We start from the raw sequence: 22,934 nt of genomic DNA, 5'->3' as shown, positions 1-22,934 counted from the left end.
CACATGCTATGGATTGTATTTTAGTGGAACTACTTTGGCCATTCAGTGTGTCTGCTGAGTCATGTTTGACAGCTCATACAGCTTGTAGAAATACATCTCTGTGTAATCTGAAGAAGGGGGTTTTTTGCTCACATCAGTGTGGGTTTTAGATATGGCTGTTTTAACTGAAACAACTCCTGTTTTGCCTTGATTCTTCTTAGAGTGAAAAAAAAGGGGATGGTAGAAAGGAACGAGACTTCAATTTCAGTAGCAGAAATCTATGCATAAATAATTCAACAATCAGTAGTATTATTCTGGGCAGGAAAAAAGTAAATGGGTCTTTGTGGGCACAGCTGTATTGATTCTTGAAGGTAACTTCTCATATGCTATCAACCACTAATTTGTTCTCTTCTGCAATAGTGCACTGATAGGCTTGAGCGGGATAGACTGATACTGTTTCTCAACAAGTTGATCCTTAATAAGGTAAGGTACACCTGTGCACTTAACAGTACGTGGGTCTTTCAGCTGTATAAAGTGGTCTGAAGTAGTTCTTCAGGTTTAACTTTAAGAAAAAATCAGATCTCAAAGCAGGTTTTAAAGCAGTTTATTCTGGGTTATGATAACTGTTGTTTACTGGTTAGAAAGCTGGAGGGAACGTGTAAGTATTCTGGTGGTCACACCATCCTTGGCACTTTAGCTTTTCTCACAATAGATTCTTTGATAAAACTGTTCAGTACTTGTATCAACTCTTCTCTAGGAAGTGCTTGTGTTAACTCAGTTCATCCATTAACAGAAAAATGTGAAGGACCTTATGGATTCAAATGGAATTAGAATACTTGTGGATCTGCTCACCCTAGCACATCTTCACACAAGCAGAGCTACAGTACCTCTGCAGGTATGTAGCCTTTGTTTCTTATTATTCATATACTGCTTTGCTAAACAGACCATACTTAAGAAACAGTATTTTTGTTAAATTTCCTGTAGAAATGTGATCTGAAGTGAACTGAAGTTGATCTTATTGATTTGTAGAGTAATGTGATTGAGGCAGCACCTGATATGAAGAGAGAGAGTGAGAAAGAATGGTACTTTGGCAATGCTGACAAAGAAAGGAGTGGTCCTTACAGCTTTCAAGAGGTATTTATCTGCTTCTAATTCAAGTTTGATTGAAGGAATTTCTATCTGGATGATGGGACATTGTGCCAAGAACTAGGTCCCCTAAAGGTATAGGGAGTGTGGACCGGAGACCCAACTTTGAAACAAATACTGATATAACAGTTACAGTATCCGTTGTCTGTTGTGGCTTACAGCTTCTCTTGCATAAATTCGTAGTTCATCTTAGGGGACAAATCTTAGTTTTCTGTGGTTGGAACCCTTCACAGTACTGCAGTTGCTGTGGACCTCAAGTGGCTTGGCTCTTCTAACCTAAAAGTAGTATGTCTGACTTTTTGGGTGATTGGAAAGAGAAATAGGGACACAGATGAGTTCAAAAAAATACAGTGGACTTCCTTTGTCTAAATTGCCCAGAAAAGCCTCTATCAGTTCTGACAGAATAGCAGCCACGCTGACATCCCAGTTCTCTTCCTAATATCAAATGAAAGCTTTAAATGCCCTTGGTAATATTGTCTATCCCTCTGTGCCCCAATTTTGCAGAGGTTAATGTCAACATTTCCTTTATATTTATTAACTGGTTGTGTTAGAATTCATAGAACTGTGGTGTTATCTGCCATTCTGAATGCATGAATCAATTAATTCATCTCTTATCTTGCAATAGATGCAGGAACTGTGGGATAGTGGAAAGCTGACTTCAAAAACACGTTGCTGGGCTCAAGGTATGGATGGCTGGCGACCATTACAAGTCATTCCTCAGCTGAAGTGGTGTTTGCTTGCCAGTGGCCAGGCTGTGTTGAATGAGACTGACCTTGCTACGCTTATACTCAACATGCTCATCACAATGTGTGGATATTTTCCCAGCAGGTAAACATTAATTTTCAGCAGAAGTGGTTAAATTTGTCTTGAAGACATAAATGCAACTTCTGTCTTAAAGCTTTTCTTAGAACCCAAGTAGTATGTTAATGAACAGAATTAAAGATCCTTTTAGTGTTAGTAATTAATCCTGTGGTTAAATAGTTCATAAATGAGATGGTACTAACACTGATAGGAACTGCAAGAGTCTATGCACAGGCTTTGTACAATTTTCCTAATGCACAGCAATGCAGTCTTGTTCTGAATATAACTTGGAAATAAAGCATCTTTAGTGTATGCTATTGAGCCACACTTAAAGTCTGATTTTTAAAGAAACAATAAATAGAATGCCACTTAATCTAATCTCAATAGCTTGATGCTTATGGCTTAATGAAGTTGTTTGTTCGTGCAGGAGAAAAGACATGTCTGCTTAATGTATTACCGATTTATTTTTTTAGGGATCAAGACAATGCTATTATAAGGCCTTTGCCTAGAGTGAAGAGACTCCTGTCAGATAGCACTTGCCTTCCTCATATCACTCAGGTAATCCAAAAAAGTCAAAAAATGCATGGAAACAAGTAAAAGCCTGACTTCTGTCTTGTCCGTTTCTGCGTGAAGTAGTCCTTAAATGAAATTTTGAAGTTGAATTGCTCATCCTGATACTAAATTGGATAAAACTGGAGTTATGGATAGGTAGTTTGGGTTACCTGAGCAGCTAATGTTAAATGCTTGTGTTCTTTGATTTCAGCTGCTGCTCACTTTTGATCCTATACTTGTGGAGAAAGTTGCTATATTGTTGTTTCATGTCATGCAAGATAATCCTCAGTTGCCTCGTTTCTATTTGAGTGGAGTATTCTTCTTTATCATGATGTACACGGGTTCCAATGTACTTCCTATTGCAAGGTGAGGAAAAAGAATAATTAAAAATGCATCTTGGCCAGTTGTACTTGAAATGGCTACTGCTCTAAATCCTGGGAATGATTTGTTAGAGCCAACGTGAGACCGCAGGCAAACACTCAAAAAATAAAAAAATAAATAAATCATTTCCACATGGTCAAGTCAGATGCTAACAACATGAATTGCTTATGATCCTGCCAGGGAGGGAAGTGTTGTATTGTTTCATCTGTGAAATGATGCAGGAAGGAATTTGTAGGGAAAGGTCGTTTCAGCTTCTGTTTTCAGCTGTTGTTTTCATGTGGAAGAAACAAGCTTTTGGGAACAAGACCTTCAAACTGAAGTAGTGAACACAAGACAACACTTAAACGTGGAAGTACTTAGTGGTGCTCCAAGGATTTCGTGGATTTTGTTCAGATTCATTCAGTGGTTATTGTTACTCTTATTTCAAAGTAAATACATGAGGTTGGCCAGTTAGATTATATTGGTCTGCTTATCTTTCAAAGATGTTTTATATATCAATTAAAACAGAAACTGGTATTTCTTTTCTAGGTTTTTGAAATATGCACATACGAAACAAGCTTTCAAGTCTGAAGAAGTGAGTAAATCATAAATAAATAAATAAACTTGTTTCCAGATAGTTTTGTAAGCTACCTGTAGTTGCTTTGCTACTTCATGCTTTTCAGTTCTTAAGATTTAGAATTTAAGATCTGTAAGAGAGAGGTGGGGAAGGTCTTCCAGATCTGGAATTGGTTAGGAAGACTGAATTCAGATTACGTTTGGAATGACGGTCTTATATTTTTTCATAGACTAAAAGTCAAGATATAGTTCAAAGAAGTATACTTGGACATGTTCTTCCTGAAGCAATGGTGTGTTACTTAGAAAATTATGAGCCAGAAAAATTTTCAGAGATATTCCTCGGGGAATTTGACACTCCAGAAGCAATTTGGAGCAATGAAATGAGGTAACTTTTTTTTGTTGTTGTTGAGACTCATCCCTCTGACAGGGCATCTGCATCTCATGCTGAAGTCGTCTTAGTTTTGAGTATTCTGAAGTCTAAAAGAGCTCTTTTAGACGCTTGTACTGCACCCTTTTGTATTCTGCGAGGGCAGTGTCCTGTGCTTCTATGAAAATAACAGATGGGGAGATTGGGAGGAAGGGGATTTTTTTTTCTGTGAACATCTGACAGTGTTTTACATCTGTTATGTACTGGTGTTCCTTTCAGATGTGGAGATTCACTACCTCTGTAGACTGTGTTATACTTGAATTCATTTACTACTATCACCCATCTAGGAGTCAACTCTAATGTTACAATAAATTCTTAAGGTCTTCTCAGTAGAGAGATACTGAGGGAGGAAAAATGTTACTTCAGACCCTTCTGTAACTTGGCATACAACTTGGGGACGCCTTTCTGTAAGGAGTCATTGGTAATCATAGAAGTGTGTTCATATTTTGAGGCTTGGCAAACATCAAATCAAACTTTGTAACTTTCAGACGTCTTATGATAGAGAAGATTGCTGCTCATCTTGCTGATTTCACTCCTCGCCTTCAGAGCAATACAAGGGCGCTCTACCAGTACTGTCCTATCCCAGTTATCAACTATCCACAACTGGAAAATGAACTGTTCTGTAATATTTATTACCTCAAGCATCTTTGTGATACACTGAGATTTCCAGACTGGCCAATTAAAGATCCAGTAAGTAAGAATTTTACAACTCATTCAGTTCTTGTTCTTTCAGATTCATAAAAGTGGGATTTATAACAAAACATAAGGAAAGCAAGTGCAGTGTTTGTTGGAAGTAAATAATTAATCGTGTCTTTTCAGTTAGTAAGCAAACAGGTTAAACGTTTCTCTGTCCTAAAACAGAACAGACCTCATGCTGAGTGACTGTGGAAAAACAAACAAACAAACAAAAAAAACATCTGACCACTCGAAATTCAGTGTTTCAGTGAACCTCAGCTAGTGGGGAAAAAAAACCCAAAAAACATTTTAGTTCTTATTTGTCTGTTCCAGAGAGGAAACTGAGCAGCTTGATACTAACTGAATTGATAAGGTCTTGGTACAATTAGCAGTCTAGATCCATCTAGTCAACTTCTCTTACAGTGCAGCTTTATGGTTCTCGTAGCTGTGAATTATTGCACGTCATTTAAGTGCTTCTCCCTCTACTGTTGTAACTCTTCCATAAACATGTAGGCACTCTAAATCTTGAATAAAATGTAGCACTGCAGTGAAGCAAAACCTTGATCCCTTATCTGACTGGAGGGAGAACGGTAATTATTAACAATAAAAGGATGAGGTAAATAGTCTTTGAGTTCAGGGTGATGGGTGATGAGGATATGTTTACAACAAAGTGTGGGTTTATTGAAGATGCATACTGCACCGAGTATGAATGAAGTGCTAACAGACTGTAATTCTTTAGATCAAACTTTTGAAAGACACGTTAGAAGCCTGGAAGAAGGAGGTGGAAAAGAAGCCACCTACTATGTCAATAGATGATGCTTATGAAGTTCTTAACCTTCCCAAAGGACAAGGACAGTAAGTTGTTTTCAATGTATGAAGTTGTATGTAACTATACTTGAATAATTTCTGTATAGTGAACAGCCTGAAGCTTCATCTGAATACTTGCAACCAGTTACTGGTTCCAATTCAGTCATGTCTAGCACTGATGTCCTTCACAGTGAAAGAATTTTTTTTTCTAAGATACAGAACATTGAAAATCCAGCTCTGATTCTTTGAGAGAATAATTGTGAAATGTTCAGATGAACTAAAACTGGGAAAATGCATTGAGCTGTCCCTTAACTTTCGCTAGGGCTATTCTACATAGTGAATATTAGACTAAAGCATAGTAAGCAGAGAATAAGACAGAATATGTTCAGAGTGGAACTCAGTTTCTCTAATCAAATCCTCCAATTGCCAAATCCTGTCCTTTTTCTTGATGATAGTGGGAATTCTCACTCCATATCTTGCCACTTGTTTCTAACTACAGACTACTAGAAGAAAAATGACACCATTTTGTAGTTTTGCATAAAGAGCTGTACGCTTAATTACAAATCATGAACTCTCCAGACTTTTCACTAACAGCTCGTTTATACTCTTAAAATATCCAGTGACTGGTTAGTATATCTCAGCAAGAGGTACTGACATTTTCTTGTGTGTGACTGCATGATTACCCAGTGAGTTCAGGTGGTGAAACAGGTTTTTCAGATGGAAATACAGAGCCTTGTTGTTTTCACTTAATAATTTCAGTTACTGCTGTTAGTAGTGTTTTGAGAATTCAGGCTTGTTTTTTTTTCATGTTATGTAGTGTAATGGGATTTGTTTTCTGGCAGGCATGAGGAAAGTAAGATCAGGAAAGCTTATTTCAGGCTGGCCCAAAAATATCACCCAGACAAGAATCCAGAAGGCAGGGTATGTATAACTAATACTAATAAACAGGGACAAATTCTACTGTTTTAAGAGTTCTTAATGTTCACTGTAAATTTTCTGTCTCCCTTTTACATGTTGTATCGTTATTTGTATTATGGGATTCCAGCTAGTACTGCAGATGAGTATTTAACTGATATTGCTGAAAGAATATTAGGATTTTCGCAGTAAACTCTTGTATAATCAGATCAAACCACATCTCAGAAAACATCTAGTTTGAACAGTTACTCTGGATGTAAAGAAGCTAATAGCTCACTGTCAAAGACTTAAGTCATCTGCTCATTGTTACTATAACTTAAACTTCAATTCCTCTGTTACAAGAAAATAACTTAATTTTAGTCTTTTTCCTATAGAGGAGTTCAGAAAATAGAATAAAACTCAACTGTGAATGAGTGTTCCTGAGGTTATTCAGAATATTTTTGGAAGTATAATAAGGCAACAAAACCAGCACAGTGCTTTGTTTTTTTTACATGCATGCAGATTGATTCTGCAGACTTGTACTGATTTGGAGGTTATCTTTATTTGCAGGATATGTTTGAGAAAGTTAACAAAGCATACGAGTTTCTATGCACAAAGTCTGCCAAAGTGATAGATGGGCCAGATCCTGAAAACATCATTTTGATCTTGAAAACTCAAAGCATCCTCTTCAACAGGCATAAGGAAGGTAGGCATGCCATTTCAGAGGAATGTTTTAAATCCATTTCTTTAATGGACTCTGTGGTCAGCTTTAACCTTCAAGGTTCTTTAGTCTGTGTTCTGTTCATGTAATGCTGTGGCAAGCCAGAAACTAGATCACTTTGGTAGAGGGCTTCAAAGTAGGACTTCTTTCCATGAAATAAAATCTGTGATAAAGCCTCATTAGAAAAAGCTTATATAGCTTTTTGAATTTGTCTGCCCCAATACTAATCAGTTTGAGTCTTCCTCTGTACATAACTGAGACTAACTTCAGGAAGGTCCTCACTAGCACTGAGGCTTTATGTCTTGATGCTTTTTTCATGAATCTGTCCCTTATATTTTGTCAGCTTCAAGCATGAACAATGATGTGCCAGGGAGTCAGAGTGTGTGGACTGCTCCCTCTTATTCTAGTTCTCCTAGGTTTGGCTTTCTTTGATTCCTAGTCTTTACATACTCGAATGTTCCACTGATAAATATGTGGTGGCTTAAATTGCATAAATTCTGCATATCTTCAAGGCTTTTCTTTTTTCAGAGTTGAAACCTTACAAGTATGCAGGCTATCCTATGCTGATTAAGACTATCACCATTGAAACATCAGATGACCTATTGTTTTCCAAAGAATCTCCTCTGTTGCCTGCTGCCACAGAACTTGCTTTCCATACCGTCAATTGTTCAGCATTAAATGCAGAAGAACTGAGAAGAGAAAGTGGAATTGAGGTAGATTGAAAGAAATTTCCTGAAGGGGGTTTTATTGGTTTTAAGTCTTTCCCACAATGGAAAATTTTAGATTCCTCAGTGCAAAATTCATCACATACATTAAGGGATCACTCTTGAGACCAGAGTCCATTTGTACATGTTTTCTTTTCTGGACATAGTAAGAGAAAATCTCATGCAGAGCACACTCCTTTCCAGGCTTAAGACTTGTTTGCTGAACTGTGGATAATAAAACTACAGATGATGTTTATCTGCTTATTTATTGGACTCTGAGGCCTTCTGTATTTTGTGTGTGAAACAATGGTAAATGTGAGGCCACTTCAGCAGAAGTGGTTTTCATTGTGCATGTTTGCTCACATATGAATGCTGTCCACTCTTGTCAAGTCCCAAATGCTAGCAACCAGCATTTCAAAGGAATTTTTTCCTACAAAGCGTGTGAGCGAGCAAGCAACAGTCTGCTTTGTCAATTAGCAATTTCCTTCAGCCAATATAAATGGACTTACCAAACTTGTTTTATTTCTGCCAACCTTTATCAGTTTTTGTTGTGACTGAACTTAGGCATCATGCAATCCTCACAGGTACTGCAAGAAGCATTTAATCGTTGTGTGGCTGTCTTGACTCATTCTAGCAAGCCAGATGATATGTCTGTACAGGTGAGCCATAGCAACTTGAATTTGTATCAGTCTTCTGAGAAAGTGTGTATGTTTATATTTTAAAAAGGTGAGTTTGTAATCGTACATTTCCTTTTCAATTGGAGCCAATAAAGTATTTCTTTTTATAGGTGTGTGGATATATTAGTAAATGTTACAGTGTGGCAGCTCAGTTTGAGGAATGCAGAGAGAAGATTACAGAAATGCCTAATATCATTAAGGACCTTTGTAGATTACTGTATTATGGCAAGGTAAGAGCTCTTGTCCTTTTCCTAAATGAGTATTTAGCTATTAAATGTTTAGCACAATCATCTCACTTTAGAGGAAACAAGAAGATAATAGAAAAGACTGATTGGGCACTTCTGTGAGATCCCAGTTTCCCATTATGGGATACAGAACTGTAATGCCTTGTTTATAATTTTTCTATTTGTATCTGTTTAGTGGACTTAAAATACGGTCATTATTAAGGTTTCATTTATTGTTACCTGTTAAGTTAATGTCTAGGGGGATTGCAAGTGCTAGAATTAGATTTTGTATAAAGACTTAATTCAACACAATTTCTGGGAACAACCTTCAAGAAGTTTTTTTTTTTGCTATTTAGCTCTTAGAACTTGCATCTTGTTTTATAAATGCAGAATTTCTATTGAATTAAGAACAGCAAGCTCATCTCCAGCTTCTCATACTAAGTGAAAAATGAGAGAACTTGAATGAGACTGCATAGTATTTGACAGGTGTTTGTCTGTTGGTTAGTCCTGGCAGAGCACATGTATTACCACAAAACACTTGCCTGGGAGTCTCTGCTACCTTCAGCTGTTATTCCACTAGCTCATCCACACATTTCTAGTCTAAAACAACTATTCACTTTTCCCCTCAAGGATGCTGACTAATTAATTAGCTATCTTTGTTGGCTACCAAACATTGGACTTCCGCTGCAGATGTTCTGTTATCTTCATCTATGTGCTGATTAACAAGTTTTGGCTCTAACTCCTTGCTTGGTAAGGCAGCCAGTTGGCTTTTGTTTGTTACAAGTACTGAAGTGAACTTTTTTCCTTTCAGAACATACCACGGGTAGCTTCCTTGGGAGTAGAGTGTGTTAGCTCCTTCGCTTTAGATTACTGGCTACAAACACACTTGTTCCAAGCAGGAGTTCTCTGGTACCTGCTGGGATACCTCTTCAACTATGACTATACACTAGAAGAGAGCGGTATTCAGAAAAGTGAAGATTCTAATCATCAGGTAATGTTAAAAAGGTGCAGGACTTCAGACACCGTGGGTTGTTTGCCATCTTCTACTACTAAAATAAGCGCACTCATATTTTTTTAGCATCAGTGAATTACATGAACAAATGTTAAAACTAAAGAACAATGATTTCTAGTAGGCTTCAATACAGGAGAGAATTTTCATGTACAGTTAACAGTAGAAAAGGTAAACATGTGCAAGGAGAAGGGAAAACAACTCTGGAGTCTCAGCTAGTGACTCTATGGACATTGCTGATGTACCATTTCAGCACTGTATTGTTACTTTGGCCTACAGCTACGTAAGTGGTTCACACTTGACTTCCTTTAACTAGTGACCTTTGAAGTTGGGCACTTCTTCCTCAGCTACTGAATGGGATGAGCTTTGAACAGTATTCTATTTAATAACTCTCGTACAACTGCTGGAAAAGGTGTATGCTGTTATGACAACTGCTAGCAGGAGCTGTTTTCTGATCAGAAGCAGTCTAGTGTAACAGTTTCTGTAGCTTTCAGCTCATCTTGGTGATCCAGTTTTTTCTAATCATGTGAAACTGCATCTATTGAGCTAGTAACAGTGTTGGGTCTCAGTGCATAATCAGTAATGCAGGAAAGTAGAGAACATCAGTTTTGTTCATCTTGATGTGACAGTGTTGGATGAATCTTTCTAGTTACTGTGGTACTTTTCCAGCTAGCTCTTGTCTTAAAGCTGCTTTTCTATTTTTCAGGAGGTAGCAAATAGCCTTGCTAAACTCAGTCTGCTAGCCTTGAGTCGACTTGGAGGGTATCTCTCTGAAGAACAGGCTACACCTGAGAACCCAGCAATCAGAAAAAGCTTGGCTGGAATGCTGACCCCCTATATTGCGAGGAAACTCGCTGTGGTCAGTGCTACTGAGGTAAGCATCTGCTGGCCAAAACTTCTAGTGAGTTACTGAAGAAGTAACCAGTCACTTACAGTATTCTTGAAGCATAGGGCTCTCTTACACCAACCTGGCACAGAGGACAGCAGTGTAACTTTTCTCTGCAGCTGGAGTAATGGCAACAACAACAAAACTATCTTAGCCTCAGGCTCAGTGGACAGAATCAGCAGCCTCTAGAGTTAGATTTCAAAACAGGCATGGGTGGAAAGAAGCTGAGTTAAGTGTTGGTGGTTTAAGGACTATAATGTTAGAGAGCAATGTCTAAACTTCTTGAAAATGCTGAGGAAGTTATCTGTGTAACGATGCAATTAATTGCTGCCCACTGCCAAAACCAGAAGGAGAATATGAAGTGCAGCTTGAAGAAGAATAAAGAGCAATTAAAATATAGACTGCATTGTACCAAATAACTAACACATTCTTCCTAATAGTTGGGAAGCTTGATGCTTTAAACCTGCTTATGAAACTCAGATTAGATAAATTTATATCACGAAACATGGAGATTAAAACCTAGTTTTGGTTATGTGGAGTAGACATAGCAGATGATGTATATTCCTTGTCTCTTAGACCCTGAAGGTGCTTAACAGTAACACGGAGAACCCCTACTTGATCTGGAACAACGGGACAAGAGCTGAATTACTTGAGTTCTTGGAATCTCAACAAGAAAGCATGATTAAGAGAGTAAGATGTTCCATATTTCAAAAGTGAACAAATAAATTAAAGATCAATAGTAATGGAATTTAAAACTTTCATGTTCTGGTACAACTGCTTATAATATGGTGGTATAAGTGAGCAAATGGTATAAGTGAGTAAAAAACTTCAATGGATATCTGTTTTAAGGGCTGTCTGTTTCATGGCCCAGGTTACTGCTTTATGTTTTCCACGTGATCATTTTCTTTCTGAGCTTGACCTGCTTGTGTCTTCGCTTAAAGGGTGAATGTGACAAGAGCTATGGATCTGATTTTGTCTTCAGTGACCATGCAAAAGAGCTTATTGTGGGAGAAATTTTTGTTAGAGTCTACAATGAGGTTCCTACCTTCCAACTAGAGGTGAGATCTGGCCAGAATCTTTCTGTTAAACCCAAAACTAGTATTTGGAATATTACTTTCTGTTGGTACTAATGCATGGAAAAAATAATTTTACAGAAGTTACGTACAACAGAGTCAGCATGGGATGTTTCTATTGGAGCAGAATAAATTAACAAGAATGAGCTTGTCCTAAGATATGCTGTGGATGGTTTAATACTTTTTTTTAAACAAGCTTGTACTGCAGATGCTCAGGTCCATACCAGGAGGTGCCAGTTGGCTCTGCTTCCTGTCTATGCTTATGAACAGCTATACACCTTAAGAATGCAACTGAAGTAGCTTTATAAGGGCATTTTAACTGTTAGAATTAACATGGTTCAAATGCTATAGCCACAACAGTGGAAAAATGCTTCTTGTTTTGAAGGAACCCTTAAATATAAGGTAACTAATCTGGCTGTGCATTTCTGTAATATGAATACTGTTGCATCACAAAACTGAAAACGTTCTCATCTCTTCAAAGCTTCCTAAAGCATTTGCTGCAAGCCTTCTGGATTACATAGGCTCACAAGCACAGTACCTTCATACATTAATGGCAATAACACAGACTGGGAAGGTAGAGTCCAATCAACATGGAGATCGGTTACGGAGAGTTGAAATGGCTCTGGAGGCTCTGAGAAATGTGATAAAACACAACCCAGGTAGGCTTAAAAAAAAACACTTCGCTCATTGGCTTTCTTAAAGACAAAATACAGAATCCTAGTCTTAAGCTTCCTTCTAAGATAGCTTTGCTGGCTAACAGACCTACATGTTGTTGATAGACTGTATACAGGCTTGGTTTTGTGGTGTGTTTTGTTTTCATTCTGGAGAAACACTATGAGCATATAAGTTTTCTGAAAATCTGAGCCATATCTGACTTCTCTGAAATGTTAGCTTTTAACTTTCACTTGGGACTGGAGTTGCCAGGAAGAGTTAACTCTGTGATTCCTTTGAAGAATCTGTACAAGATTTTCATTTAAACTTCCTTGCATCGAGCAAGTGAAAGAGAACCCTCTGGAATCAACGATAGCAATAAACACCTTAACATGTCAGGTGATCTTAAGAAGCAGGAAGAGATAATGCTCTTGAGAGTGTCATCAAACAGTAATGGGACTCAGACTGGAAGGGTCCGAGTTCCTGTGGTTTAAGACATTCTTGTTGGTTCTAACAGCAACTGGCATTACAGATATATGGCTTTTAGTGACAACAAACCCAGCCTGAGAATAACTTGTATTTGGCAACTGTAATTCTCAGGGGAGCTGTTACTGTTGAAGATAGCAAGGATCTGAGCTTCAGGAGTCAGACAAGTATATTTGAAGACAAGAAGTACTGGCAAACCAGTGATACTTCAAATAAGTGAACTTCCTTATTTGTCCTGTAAAAATGCATGGAGCTAGGTAATCCAAAAACAGGTGCAGTCTTTCCTTAGAGGAAGTATCCTGTTCTTTTGAAATACGGTTGACCTGAGACCTTGTGGAGGCTAGACTTTATTTCTTCATTAGTTGCTGTCTTGTAGGAGCTGATGTAATTATTGTAATTACTTGACTCCATATAAGCATCTAGTCTTTACCATCTCTATGCAAGTCAAATGTGAACTTCGGATGGCTTTCACTGAATGCTTGGCAAACGTGAAGTGAATCATTTATTTGATCTCTTCCAGGTTCTGAATGTGAATGTATAGGCCACTTCAAGTTGATATTCTCCCTTCTGCGTGTGCATGGAGCTGGTCAGGTGCAGCAGTTGGCTCTGGAGGTAAAAATGGACAAGCCAAAAAGCAACAAAAATTCCCCCAGCCAATTGGCATATATCAGCCTGATTATGTAACTGTTAAGAGTAGTATCTAAAACATGTCAAGGGCTTGAGGGCTCAGCTGCCAGGCAGCTCCTTCCACAGACTTGTAGGGGTTGGAAGGGACCTCTAGAGATCATAGAGTGCAGCCCCCCTGCCAAAGCAGCTCCCTAGCCCAGGTTGCACAGGTAGGCATGAGGAACAAGTGACAGCTTCTCACTTGTGTCCTTGTCTCCTTCTTCTCTGACATATGCCAATTTGGTGTCAGGATTAAACACTGTAGGATAGCGAGCTGCTTCATGGTACACTGCATTTTCTTAGTGATGTCTGAGAAGCTGGAATGTAATCAAGTCTTGCTTTTTCACTCTTACAGGTAGTGAACATAGTAACGAGTAACCAAGAATGTGTTAACAACATTGCGGAAGCAATGGTTCTTGCGAACTTACTGGCACTCCTGCATTCTTTACCTTCAAGTATGTACTGTATTAATTCTTAAGAGTCTTGCAAGGCAGAGTGCTCCAATTCAAAAACTAGCTTGAATGGAGCTGACTGTTTACTATTAACTGAAGTGTTTAAACTGTTTCAGCAGGGATGGTGTTACAAAAAACATTCTAAATAACCTGATTATTGCCTTAAACGAAGCATCTGAATTTCAGACATTCTCTTGAGTTGCTGTACAAGAATGTATGATTGTTCCTTGTTAGTTCTTCAATTAGTTAAGAGCTTTGCTGTGTAGTTTATTAATATGTCTTATCTTGGCAGGTCGGCAGCTCGTCCTTGAAACTTTGTATGCTTTGACATCTAGCACAAAAATAATTAAAGAGGCTATGGCAAAAGGTACAGTAGTAAATGGAAACCCCATTTTTCTGAAACGTGACTGAAAACAACAGGGGTCAAATCAGTAAATTTACACTACGTGTGACTATAAAAAAGCTTGAATGCTTTCTTATTTCTTTGTACAGGTGCTTTAATCTACTTGCTAGATATGTTCTGCAACTCAACTCATCCGCAGGTCCGAGCCCAAACAGCAGAGCTCTTTGCCAAAATGACTGCAGATAAGCTGGTGGGTCCAAAGGTAAGGATTGTAACATCTCCAAGTGGAACTCTTGTCTTGACAGAGTGTTTTGGTTTCCATTTGTAATGACTACAACATTAGATATCTAGACCTCAAACTTCATGCTAACTAGGGCTATTTAAAGTTGCAGCACTGTTCTGTTTTGTAGTTATGTTTCCTAGAGTTCTCAACTTGTTCTGTCACTATGTATTTTTGTTCAGGTGTCACAGTTTCCTAAAGGTCAGTTGTGTTGATCCTTCCTAGGTTAGAATTATGCTGATGAAATTTTTACCTGGAGTCTTCATGGATGCTATGAGAGACAACCCCGAAGCTGCTGTTCACATCTTTGAGGGAACTCATGAAAATCCTGAGTTAATTTGGAATGACAACTCCAGGGAGAAAGTATCAACAACAGTTCGAGAAATGATGCTTGAGTATGTGCTGCTTAAGTATTTCCTTAGCTGAGACACTCGTAGTGGTAGAGAACTAGAGTTACTACAGAAACTGTCACAGAGCTCTGTCTGTAAGAAGTAGAATCTTTGCAATCCAGATATTAGTGAAACTTGTTCCCTGCTGTATGCTGTAGATGTAACTCAGTGACCTAAATGTGATGTATTACATAGGTAAGTGCTCGCTGCTATAAGATTTGGGAGGAGGATGGGATTTAGAAACTACTACCTGACAAATGATGGAAGGAGATTGATATGGTATCAAGCAGGAAAGGAGACCGTTGTTTTGTGGGTTTTTTTTACTGCTCATTAAAACATGCTTTGTTTTTTATAGGCACTTTAAACTTCAGAGGGATAACCCCGACACAAACTGGAAGGTAAAATTATACTGTTAGTGTTTGAGATCTGCCTGGGGAGGCTTTAAGGCAGCTGATAATATATGCATGTATGCAACTTTCTGTTGTGCTTTCTTCTTTCTCAGAGTACCAACAGGAACACTGCAGTGGCTATTTTAATTTTATTTTCACTCTGAAACCAGACACTGAGCAGTATTTTCCCCAGTAATGCCCTGACTTCTCTGACAGTTCAGACCATTTTAAAACTTCAAGAGTTCCGTGACCAAGGGGAGTACTAGCTTGCTGGAAGTCCTGTCACTTACTGTGTAGCTGTAACAGGCAAAAAGTTGGTAAAAGTCCAGAAATATTCATAACACACTGAATCTCAAAGATTATTATCCTGAACTGTTCCATTGTGTCAGGTCTATCAGCAAGATATTTATCTGGCTTTTCCCAGTATCTGCAGAAGGCAAGCTTAACTTCTTAACAGCAGCGTAGTCAAAGATTATTAAAATAAGTTCTAAATGTGTGTGGTATAGCTGTTTTGATGTGGGTTCAAGTTAGGAAAATGCCATGAGCTGATTGTGAGAAAGCTTCTGCTCCAGTATGTAGGATGAAGGAGAGAACTGTTCTGTCAGCCAGGCTCTTCAAGGTGGGATCTGTGTCAGTCTTCCAGAGTTCAGTTCAGTCGCCCTCACCGCTTACAGCTCTGATGTTAGAGGAACAGTTACTGGTTTTCCAAATGCTCCTTGCCAGCTAATATCTCCCTATTGTTTGCAACGTAACAGCTGCCTGAAGACTTTGCAGTGGTGTATGGTGAGGCTGATGGTGAACTTTCAGTGGGAGGAGTCTTCTTAAGGATATTTATTGCCCAGCCGGCCTGGGTTTTACGGAAACCAAGAGAATTTCTCATTGCGCTGCTGGAAAAGTTTACTGAACTACTGGAGAAAAATAACCCCCATGTAAGATGATTTTCTTTCTAACTCTACTCTTTGAGTTTGTCTAGCAGTCTCGTGCTGCTGCTCTCCTATCTGATTAATGTCGATTCTCACCTTATTTGTACTATGAGTGACTTTTTGTCTGCTCAATGTAAATGCGCATAGGTATGCTTAAGCAACTTCTGCATATGAGACACAGAATCACAGAACTGTAGGGGTTGGAAGGGACCTCCAGAGATAACGGAGTGCAACCCCCTGCCAAAGCAGCTCCCTAGCCCAGGTTGCACAGGTAGGCGTCCAGGTGGGTCTGGAACGTCTCCAGAGAAGGAGACTCCACCACCTCTCTGTGCATCTGTGCCACTGCTCCATCACTGCACTGTGAAGAAATTCCCATGCACATTTGTGTGGGACTTCCTATGCTTCAGTTTGTGGCCATTTCCCCTCATCCTATTGCCATACACTGCAGAGAAGAGTCCAGCCTCTTCCTTTTGCCTCCTGCTCCTTAGATACTTACAGACCTGTACAAGTCAGTAATTGTGAACTCCTTGAAGCAACAGAATAGCTCCTAAGTCTTCAAGGCTTATGTTACAGTAATGACAAGACTTAAAACATTGTTATTCAGTGACTGGCCAACCTAACAAAATAGTATTTGTTATACACAGCCTAATAACTTTCAGGTCCTGACAATTGTAGTGTCCTTCTGCAACTCCAATTTCCCCCTCTGGTAGTGTAAATGACATGACCTAAATATGGTTCCCACTTAAGAATTAAGGCTTAACGCAGAAGAGCTAATGTTAGGTAGTTTAAATAAGCTACTTAATTGAAAAACATTCTTAATTATATTAACTGAGTTTTTAAACACTGTTCAGAGAGTTTCTAGCTTATATCTACAGGGAGAAAACTAAATTGCACACTGACACTGACATTTTTACTACAAACACATGATGGCAGTCTATGTAAGCATACAAAACAGAGCATGTCACTGCTGTTGTGCACTGTAGAAACTTCCAAAGCATTTCAGAGGCTTCAGTGTTGTGATGTGGGCATGGTAGCGTGTATTGCTGTGCATACATAGGCTACAGCCAAACATCATGTTCTCGGGTTAGCAAGAATTTAATTTCTATGTAATCTGCTCCAGAGATTGAGTGGATGTCTCCCACTGTTGGAGCTGATTGTGTTCTCCTGAACTTTTTGCTTTACATCTCAGTGTAAAGCCATGTGATAAAAACATTGGGAACGCGATGCGTAGTGTAACGTGGAACAAAAGAGTGATGTTACAAACATAAGGAGTTATATTTTCTGGTTTTGTTTTCTTTTTTTCCTACAGGGAGAAACCTTAGAAACCATTACCACAGCAACTGTGTGCCTGTTCAGTGCCCAGCCTCAGCTAGCTGATCAAGTCCCTCCCCTGGGTCATCTTCACAAGATACTCCAAGCTATGAACCACAAGAACAATGCCATACCTAAAAGTGCCATTCGGGTCATGCATATTCTGTCCGACAATGAGGTACTGAATCATCTGAGTGTTCAAGGAGAAAAGCATAGTTAGGGTGTTTGTATCACTTAGTGGTGCTCATAGAAGGGCATTACTCTGGCTGTAAATAGGGCATGCCAGGTGAACGTCTGATGGATGGATGATAGATTAAAGGAAACATCATTTCTTGTGGAAAACTTACAGGTGGCTGAACAGATCTGGCATAAAGTGCTCTGATTTCTTTCTTCATAGCTTTGTGTTCGAGCAATGGCATCACTTGAGACCATTAGCCCCCTCATGAATGGAATGAAAAAGAGACCAGATGTAATTGGTGTGGCCTGTGAAGCACTTAATCGGATGTTTCAGAAGGAACAAAATGACTTAGTAGCCCAAGTAAGTGTGTTCTCATTTTCCTATCAAGTCTGCTCATAAGAACAGAGGTCCCATTCTGTGTGGTGCAGCCGACACGTCCAAGGGACATGATGCTCTGAGAGACTTAGTCCTGTTGTGACGGGACAAAGGGAAAATGGTTTCAAACTAAAAGAGGGGAAACTCAGAATGGGCAATAAGGAAGAAGGTTTTTGCAGTAAAGGCAGTGAGGCACTGGCACAGGTTGCCCAGAGAGGCAGTGGGTGCCCCATCCCTGAAGACACTCAAGGTCAGGCTGGATGGGGCTCTGAGCACCTGATGTAGCTGTAGGTGTCCCTGTTCATTGCAGGGGAGTTGGACTGGGGGCCTCCAAGGGTCCCTTCCAACTCGATAATACGATTCAACTCAAGCGTCCAGGAGACCTTCTGAAAGCCATCTAATTTGCTTTTCATGTTGGAAAAAAGTCAGGAATACAAAGTGCAGATCTGGTCAAAGATGCTGCACAAGCTTTGAGGCTTTTAGTATAAGGTAGTGTTGTCCTATGTCTGCTGAGAAAGCATAAAGTGGAAGCAGTAGGTAATTCAGTTGAACTTGCACCTGTGCAGAGCAGGACTGTTGGTTAGTATTTTTGCTTTTGCTTGTTTGTATTTGGGAGGCTTAGGGAAAACTGACTAGCTGAATAAATGCTTTTTGCAATAGCTGTTGTTACTTCTGGTTCACGTGAATAGTAATCTGACAGTGTAAAGCATGGGGAACATCTGGAGCTTCCTAGTCCATACTAAGACGAGTCATATGCAAATGTTTGCAGGCTTTGAAAGCAGATTTGGTTCCTTATCTTCTAAAGCTACTTGAAGGTATTGGTCTTGAGAACCTGGAAAGCCCATCTGCAACAAAAGCTCAGATTGTTAAAGCTCTGAAGTCCATGTCTCGCAGCCTACAGTATGGAGAACAGGTATGCACTGAAAACTATTTACCTGATGCAGATTGTTTCAAGTCCTTTCCTCCCACCGATGTGGTAATCCCTTCAGGAAGTGTTGGTTCTAGAAAATCAGTTTGTTCCCCTAGAATGTTGTAAGTGCCACTCACTGCCTTCATCTCTTCAAATGCTGCAGGTAAATGAAATTCTGTCTCGTTCTTCTGTGTGGAGTGCCTTCAAAGATCAGAAACATGACTTGTTCATTTCTGAGACACAAACAGCAGGATACCTCACAGGTGAACAGCCCCTTCCTATTTTCGGTCCTGAATCGTACTGAACTGCTAACTCAGTTGTCAGGCTTAACTCTGGAGATGGTGCTCATCCTCAGTATCTCATGCCATCGCTTGGCCTGAGTGCTGTACAAATATCTGAAGTTTCTAAAAACGTTTTTATCGAGTTAATTTTCTTCTGGTAGAGAACATATTTCTCTGGATAGCCATTGCTGTACTTCTAAATGTCAGGAGTGTAATGTGCAAGTTATACTAGTGATGGAGATTCAATCAGATCTAATGAACGAGGGCAGCTTCTCCACACTCAGAATCAGTCTACTTTTGTTTTAGAGCAGATTGTTTTGTGAAGTTGGTGTTGGGGGGGGGAGGAGAATAAAACTCCTCCAAACTGAACTTATTCAGAAGTGATACTTGAAGTAGCTGAACGATATCAACTTTGCCTTGTGAACTATGCTGCGTAGTGTAGGGCATGTGGTCGTAGCACAAAACAGTTTGAACGCCAGCAGCCCTGAGCCTGAAGCCATGTTCCTTTCTGTGGTGGGAACGGCCTCGTACCTGCACGTGGAGCTGAGCCCCGTGGTGCCGCTTGTGGTGGAAGAGCACTGTGCTGTTCTTGTAACATGCAGAGCAAACAAAGTGACCTTGCTGGTAATGGCGTGGCAGTTCAGCCTCCCAGCTGCGGGCTCAGGTCAGCGTGAACACATCCAATGCTGCGTGGAACTTTCTCATTTAATTTAATATAGGGATCTTAAGATTAAGTTTTTGAGCACAACTGAAATAATGAGGAACAAATCAAATGTGTGTACAGACAAAAGATTCTTGCCAAGTAATTGTGAGAAAATGAAGCGAGAGCTTGTAAAACCTAGCATTTGAGATTCAGAAGCAGGTGCTTATGTGCTGGCAACTCTGGTCTTTTCACAAAAGAAAAATACTTCAGCTCTGAACAAGAATTTACTGTTTCCTGCAGAAATCTACTGTATGTTGCACCACTGCTATTTAATGCCACTTTGACAAAGCATACTTGAACACTTAATGCAGTTGGTGCTGAATTTCATGGTATTTCTTAAATACTATGAATCAAAAACCTGAAGTATACTCTGGCTGGAGCTGTCTGCCAGAAACTGTCAGGCTTGAGACTGGGGGCAGCGTGGCTCTCTAAAATGTGCTGCATTTAGATTGCTTAATGTTTAACTGCTTGCCAGTATAGAATGAAGATGCTGCATAAATGCAAACTACAGATGGAAACAAAACTAAAGGATTTTTTTTACCTGCTTTACCTTGTACTCTGCCTTTGCTTCAAATTGCTTTGCTGTTTGCACTTCCCTTGAAACTTCCCTTGCTTATTTCTCTTCCCTCAGGTGTCTCTTCTCCTTCCCTTCTAACTGGCAGCAGTCCCCTTCACCTGAGAAGTGGGCTTTAGATGTGCTCTGCCAGGCAGCTTGCTAACTTCTGTGTAGCTCTCTAAAGCAGGTAGATACCATCTTGCAAAACGCACGCTGCATTTGCTGCGATCCAAGTAACAGATGCATGCCACAGAATTAACACACGTGTTCCCCAACTGCAAACAAAAACACTGACAATCCTGCCTCCTTTCTGCATGCAGCGATAGACAGCTAGAAAATGCTGGTACTATGGATGAACTGAACTCAAGTACGTTAGGGATGCTCCACGATGGAAGAGCTTGAGGGCCAAAAGCACTGGTGGAACTGTTGCACTGGGATGTTTGAGTGGGTCTGGCTCTCAGCAGCATAGGACTGTTGGTGTCGAGATAAACCACGCTCTGGCATTCTGACTCCTTGCTGTAGTGTGGGAAGGGAGGGTGGGGAAGGAAAGAAGGAAATAAAGGAGAAATCAGAGGATGGGGAGAGTGAAGGAGCAAGTGGAACCTAGCATGTCAGGAAGCTGTGGTGCACACTGGTGGTTTGATACAGAGTCAGTCACTTATTGATGTAAAAACACACTGAGAGTTGGCAGTTTTCTACAGTCATTAATCTGATATGAATCACTGTTGAAACACCTCGTGCTGCAACACATTTACTGTTGGTTTTGTTTCCTTATCGACTAAGTGTTAACTCTGAGCTTTGGGAGGTGGGGGGCTATGGCTGCAGCACAAAGCTGAGGTTTTAAGCAAGGGCACGAGGAGCTGCCCTAGAGAAGTGCAAGGCAATCCTGCCTGGCCATAGGGCAGCACCATGTGCTTCTGTTTCTCACAGGCACCTGGGAAATCCTTCCCAGCACTGAGAGTAGAAATGCAGAGCCAATAGCAGTTTGTGCCTGTAGGCATTTCACTTCTGTGGCAGATCCTTTCTGTAGTGAAGGCCGTTCTCTTTACTGCCCCTTCCACGGTGGAAGATGAGATGGATAATGCTGTTTAATAACTTCTTTGGCATACTTGGCTGTGTGAATCTGAGAATGATCTGTTTTCTTTCCCAAAGGCCCTGGAGTTGCTGGTTACCTTACTGCAGGGACGGCGTCATCTGTAATGCCCAACATACCACCCCCGGTAGACAACGAAGTGGGAGATGCCAGCTGAGGACTAGAATCCCTCATGGAAGAAACACAAAGGCAGAATGGCCAGTGACGAGGAACTGCATTTTCCTCCAGCGTGTTGAAGTGAAATTACTGCCTTTCCAAGTGTTTAATGACAGTGTTATTCCTTTTTCTATGACTGTTTTTTTAGGAAAAAATTGTCAGTGACTCTGTCGCGCTGCAACATGAGAAAGCACTCTGTGGATCAGCTGAAATGGGTACGCAAGAATTTTTTCTTGTAGTACATAAGCACATTTTGTTCCTTTGTATTTGTTTACAAGACTGTGAATCAAACTTTCCTAGTTTTTATATTTTATGAAATAGCATGACTGGAGTTGAGCTACAGTCTAGAGGAATTGGGCTAAAATCACTTTGACCTCACCAAGCCCCACTAAAAAGGCATCCCTTCTTTTCCCCGTCGGACACGATCACTCCCCACTGAACACGACTTCCAAAGGGTTTGTCCCTGTCCCGGTTCACTGATGTCCTTAATCGTTAACATTATTTCCCTGAGATCAAACAGCATTAGACATTTGTATGTATAACTGGCTTTACCAAACTGAAAAAGGCTTCAGCAAAAAAAACTTCGAGTTGACATGTTATGTAAGAAATTAGTGTAATTGTGAAATGTTCTATACATTATCCAGTATATAAAAACTTTCTATATTTGAGTGTACATTATACAGATCATTCATATGTACATAAAATTTTAAAATAAAGGGAATTAAGAGCCTTGTTAATGAGATACAGGTGGTGTTCTTACGTGGCAGTTCTTTGAGGGCGTTGGGGAGTCGGGGTGGTCAGGGACCTTTATACAGTGTGGCTAAGCTCGGTTCCTGGCAGTTCTCACTGGGAGGAGCATTTTGTGGGGGTTTTGACTGCAGCAGAACTCCTAACCCTGTAACAGTGTAGCATTTCAAATACGAAAACCTCTTCAGCAGCTGACTTCTTGTTCTCAACTCCTGAGGAAATGTTCTTGGCGGGAAGCAAGAGGAAACCATGACAAATGAAAATGTAGAAGACTGATTTGCCTGCTTGACAGAGCTCAATCTTTTATTTTTTAAGAGGTGATGGATTGATATGAAGAAACTTATTTGCAGGAAGCTTCCAACTGTGGGTACACAATTCAGCTTCAGATGGGAAGGTGGCACCTAAGCTCAGGTATCTTTAAGAAAGAGCTGGAGCTTGTGAGGATGCACAAGGCAGGATGCAAGGGAAGACTAACAGGGTGCCTATAAGGAGGAACAGGAGGAGATGACTTTGTTCCTATAAGGAACAACTATA

At 39.9% G+C, this 22,934-nt stretch overlaps 1 protein-coding gene across 2 annotated transcripts in view; it reads left to right on the top strand.

Annotated features, from left to right (window-relative positions):
* Positions 1-22,389, top strand: part of DNAJC13 (DnaJ heat shock protein family (Hsp40) member C13) — a 51,004-nt gene extending 28,615 nt beyond the window's left edge. For both annotated transcript variants that reach the window (XM_065752893.1, XM_065752892.1), the window contains 32 exons: positions 400-462; positions 773-874; positions 1,009-1,113; positions 1,751-1,953; positions 2,400-2,484; positions 2,690-2,844; positions 3,388-3,433; positions 3,645-3,799; positions 4,330-4,531; positions 5,256-5,371; positions 6,166-6,244; positions 6,788-6,923; positions 7,467-7,651; positions 8,227-8,301; positions 8,430-8,549; positions 9,355-9,534; positions 10,259-10,426; positions 11,015-11,128; positions 11,380-11,496; positions 11,993-12,170; positions 13,169-13,260; positions 13,670-13,769; positions 14,059-14,133; positions 14,259-14,371; positions 14,615-14,784; positions 15,134-15,176; positions 15,923-16,096; positions 17,400-17,579; positions 17,799-17,939; positions 18,724-18,867; positions 19,028-19,127; positions 21,557-22,389. In XM_065752893.1, the coding sequence (XP_065608965.1) occupies positions 400-462; positions 773-874; positions 1,009-1,113; positions 1,751-1,953; positions 2,400-2,484; positions 2,690-2,844; positions 3,388-3,433; positions 3,645-3,799; positions 4,330-4,531; positions 5,256-5,371; positions 6,166-6,244; positions 6,788-6,923; positions 7,467-7,651; positions 8,227-8,301; positions 8,430-8,549; positions 9,355-9,534; positions 10,259-10,426; positions 11,015-11,128; positions 11,380-11,496; positions 11,993-12,170; positions 13,169-13,260; positions 13,670-13,769; positions 14,059-14,133; positions 14,259-14,371; positions 14,615-14,784; positions 15,134-15,176; positions 15,923-16,096; positions 17,400-17,579; positions 17,799-17,939; positions 18,724-18,867; positions 19,028-19,127; positions 21,557-21,654 (4,014 nt within the window). In that variant the 3' untranslated portion in view covers positions 21,655-22,389. The remainder of the gene's footprint in view (positions 1-399; positions 463-772; positions 875-1,008; positions 1,114-1,750; positions 1,954-2,399; positions 2,485-2,689; positions 2,845-3,387; positions 3,434-3,644; positions 3,800-4,329; positions 4,532-5,255; positions 5,372-6,165; positions 6,245-6,787; positions 6,924-7,466; positions 7,652-8,226; positions 8,302-8,429; positions 8,550-9,354; positions 9,535-10,258; positions 10,427-11,014; positions 11,129-11,379; positions 11,497-11,992; positions 12,171-13,168; positions 13,261-13,669; positions 13,770-14,058; positions 14,134-14,258; positions 14,372-14,614; positions 14,785-15,133; positions 15,177-15,922; positions 16,097-17,399; positions 17,580-17,798; positions 17,940-18,723; positions 18,868-19,027; positions 19,128-21,556) is intronic.
* The last annotated feature ends 545 nt before the right edge of the window (positions 22,390-22,934 follow it).

The sequence above is a fragment of the Cyrtonyx montezumae genome, unplaced genomic scaffold (genome assembly GCF_038088225.1).
Source record: "Cyrtonyx montezumae isolate F1298 unplaced genomic scaffold, pur_monq_1.0 scaffold_8, whole genome shotgun sequence".
Taxonomy (NCBI): domain Eukaryota; kingdom Metazoa; phylum Chordata; class Aves; order Galliformes; family Odontophoridae; genus Cyrtonyx; species Cyrtonyx montezumae.
Note: the sequence above shows the minus strand (reverse complement) of the source record. Positions and strands in the feature narration are given on the sequence as shown.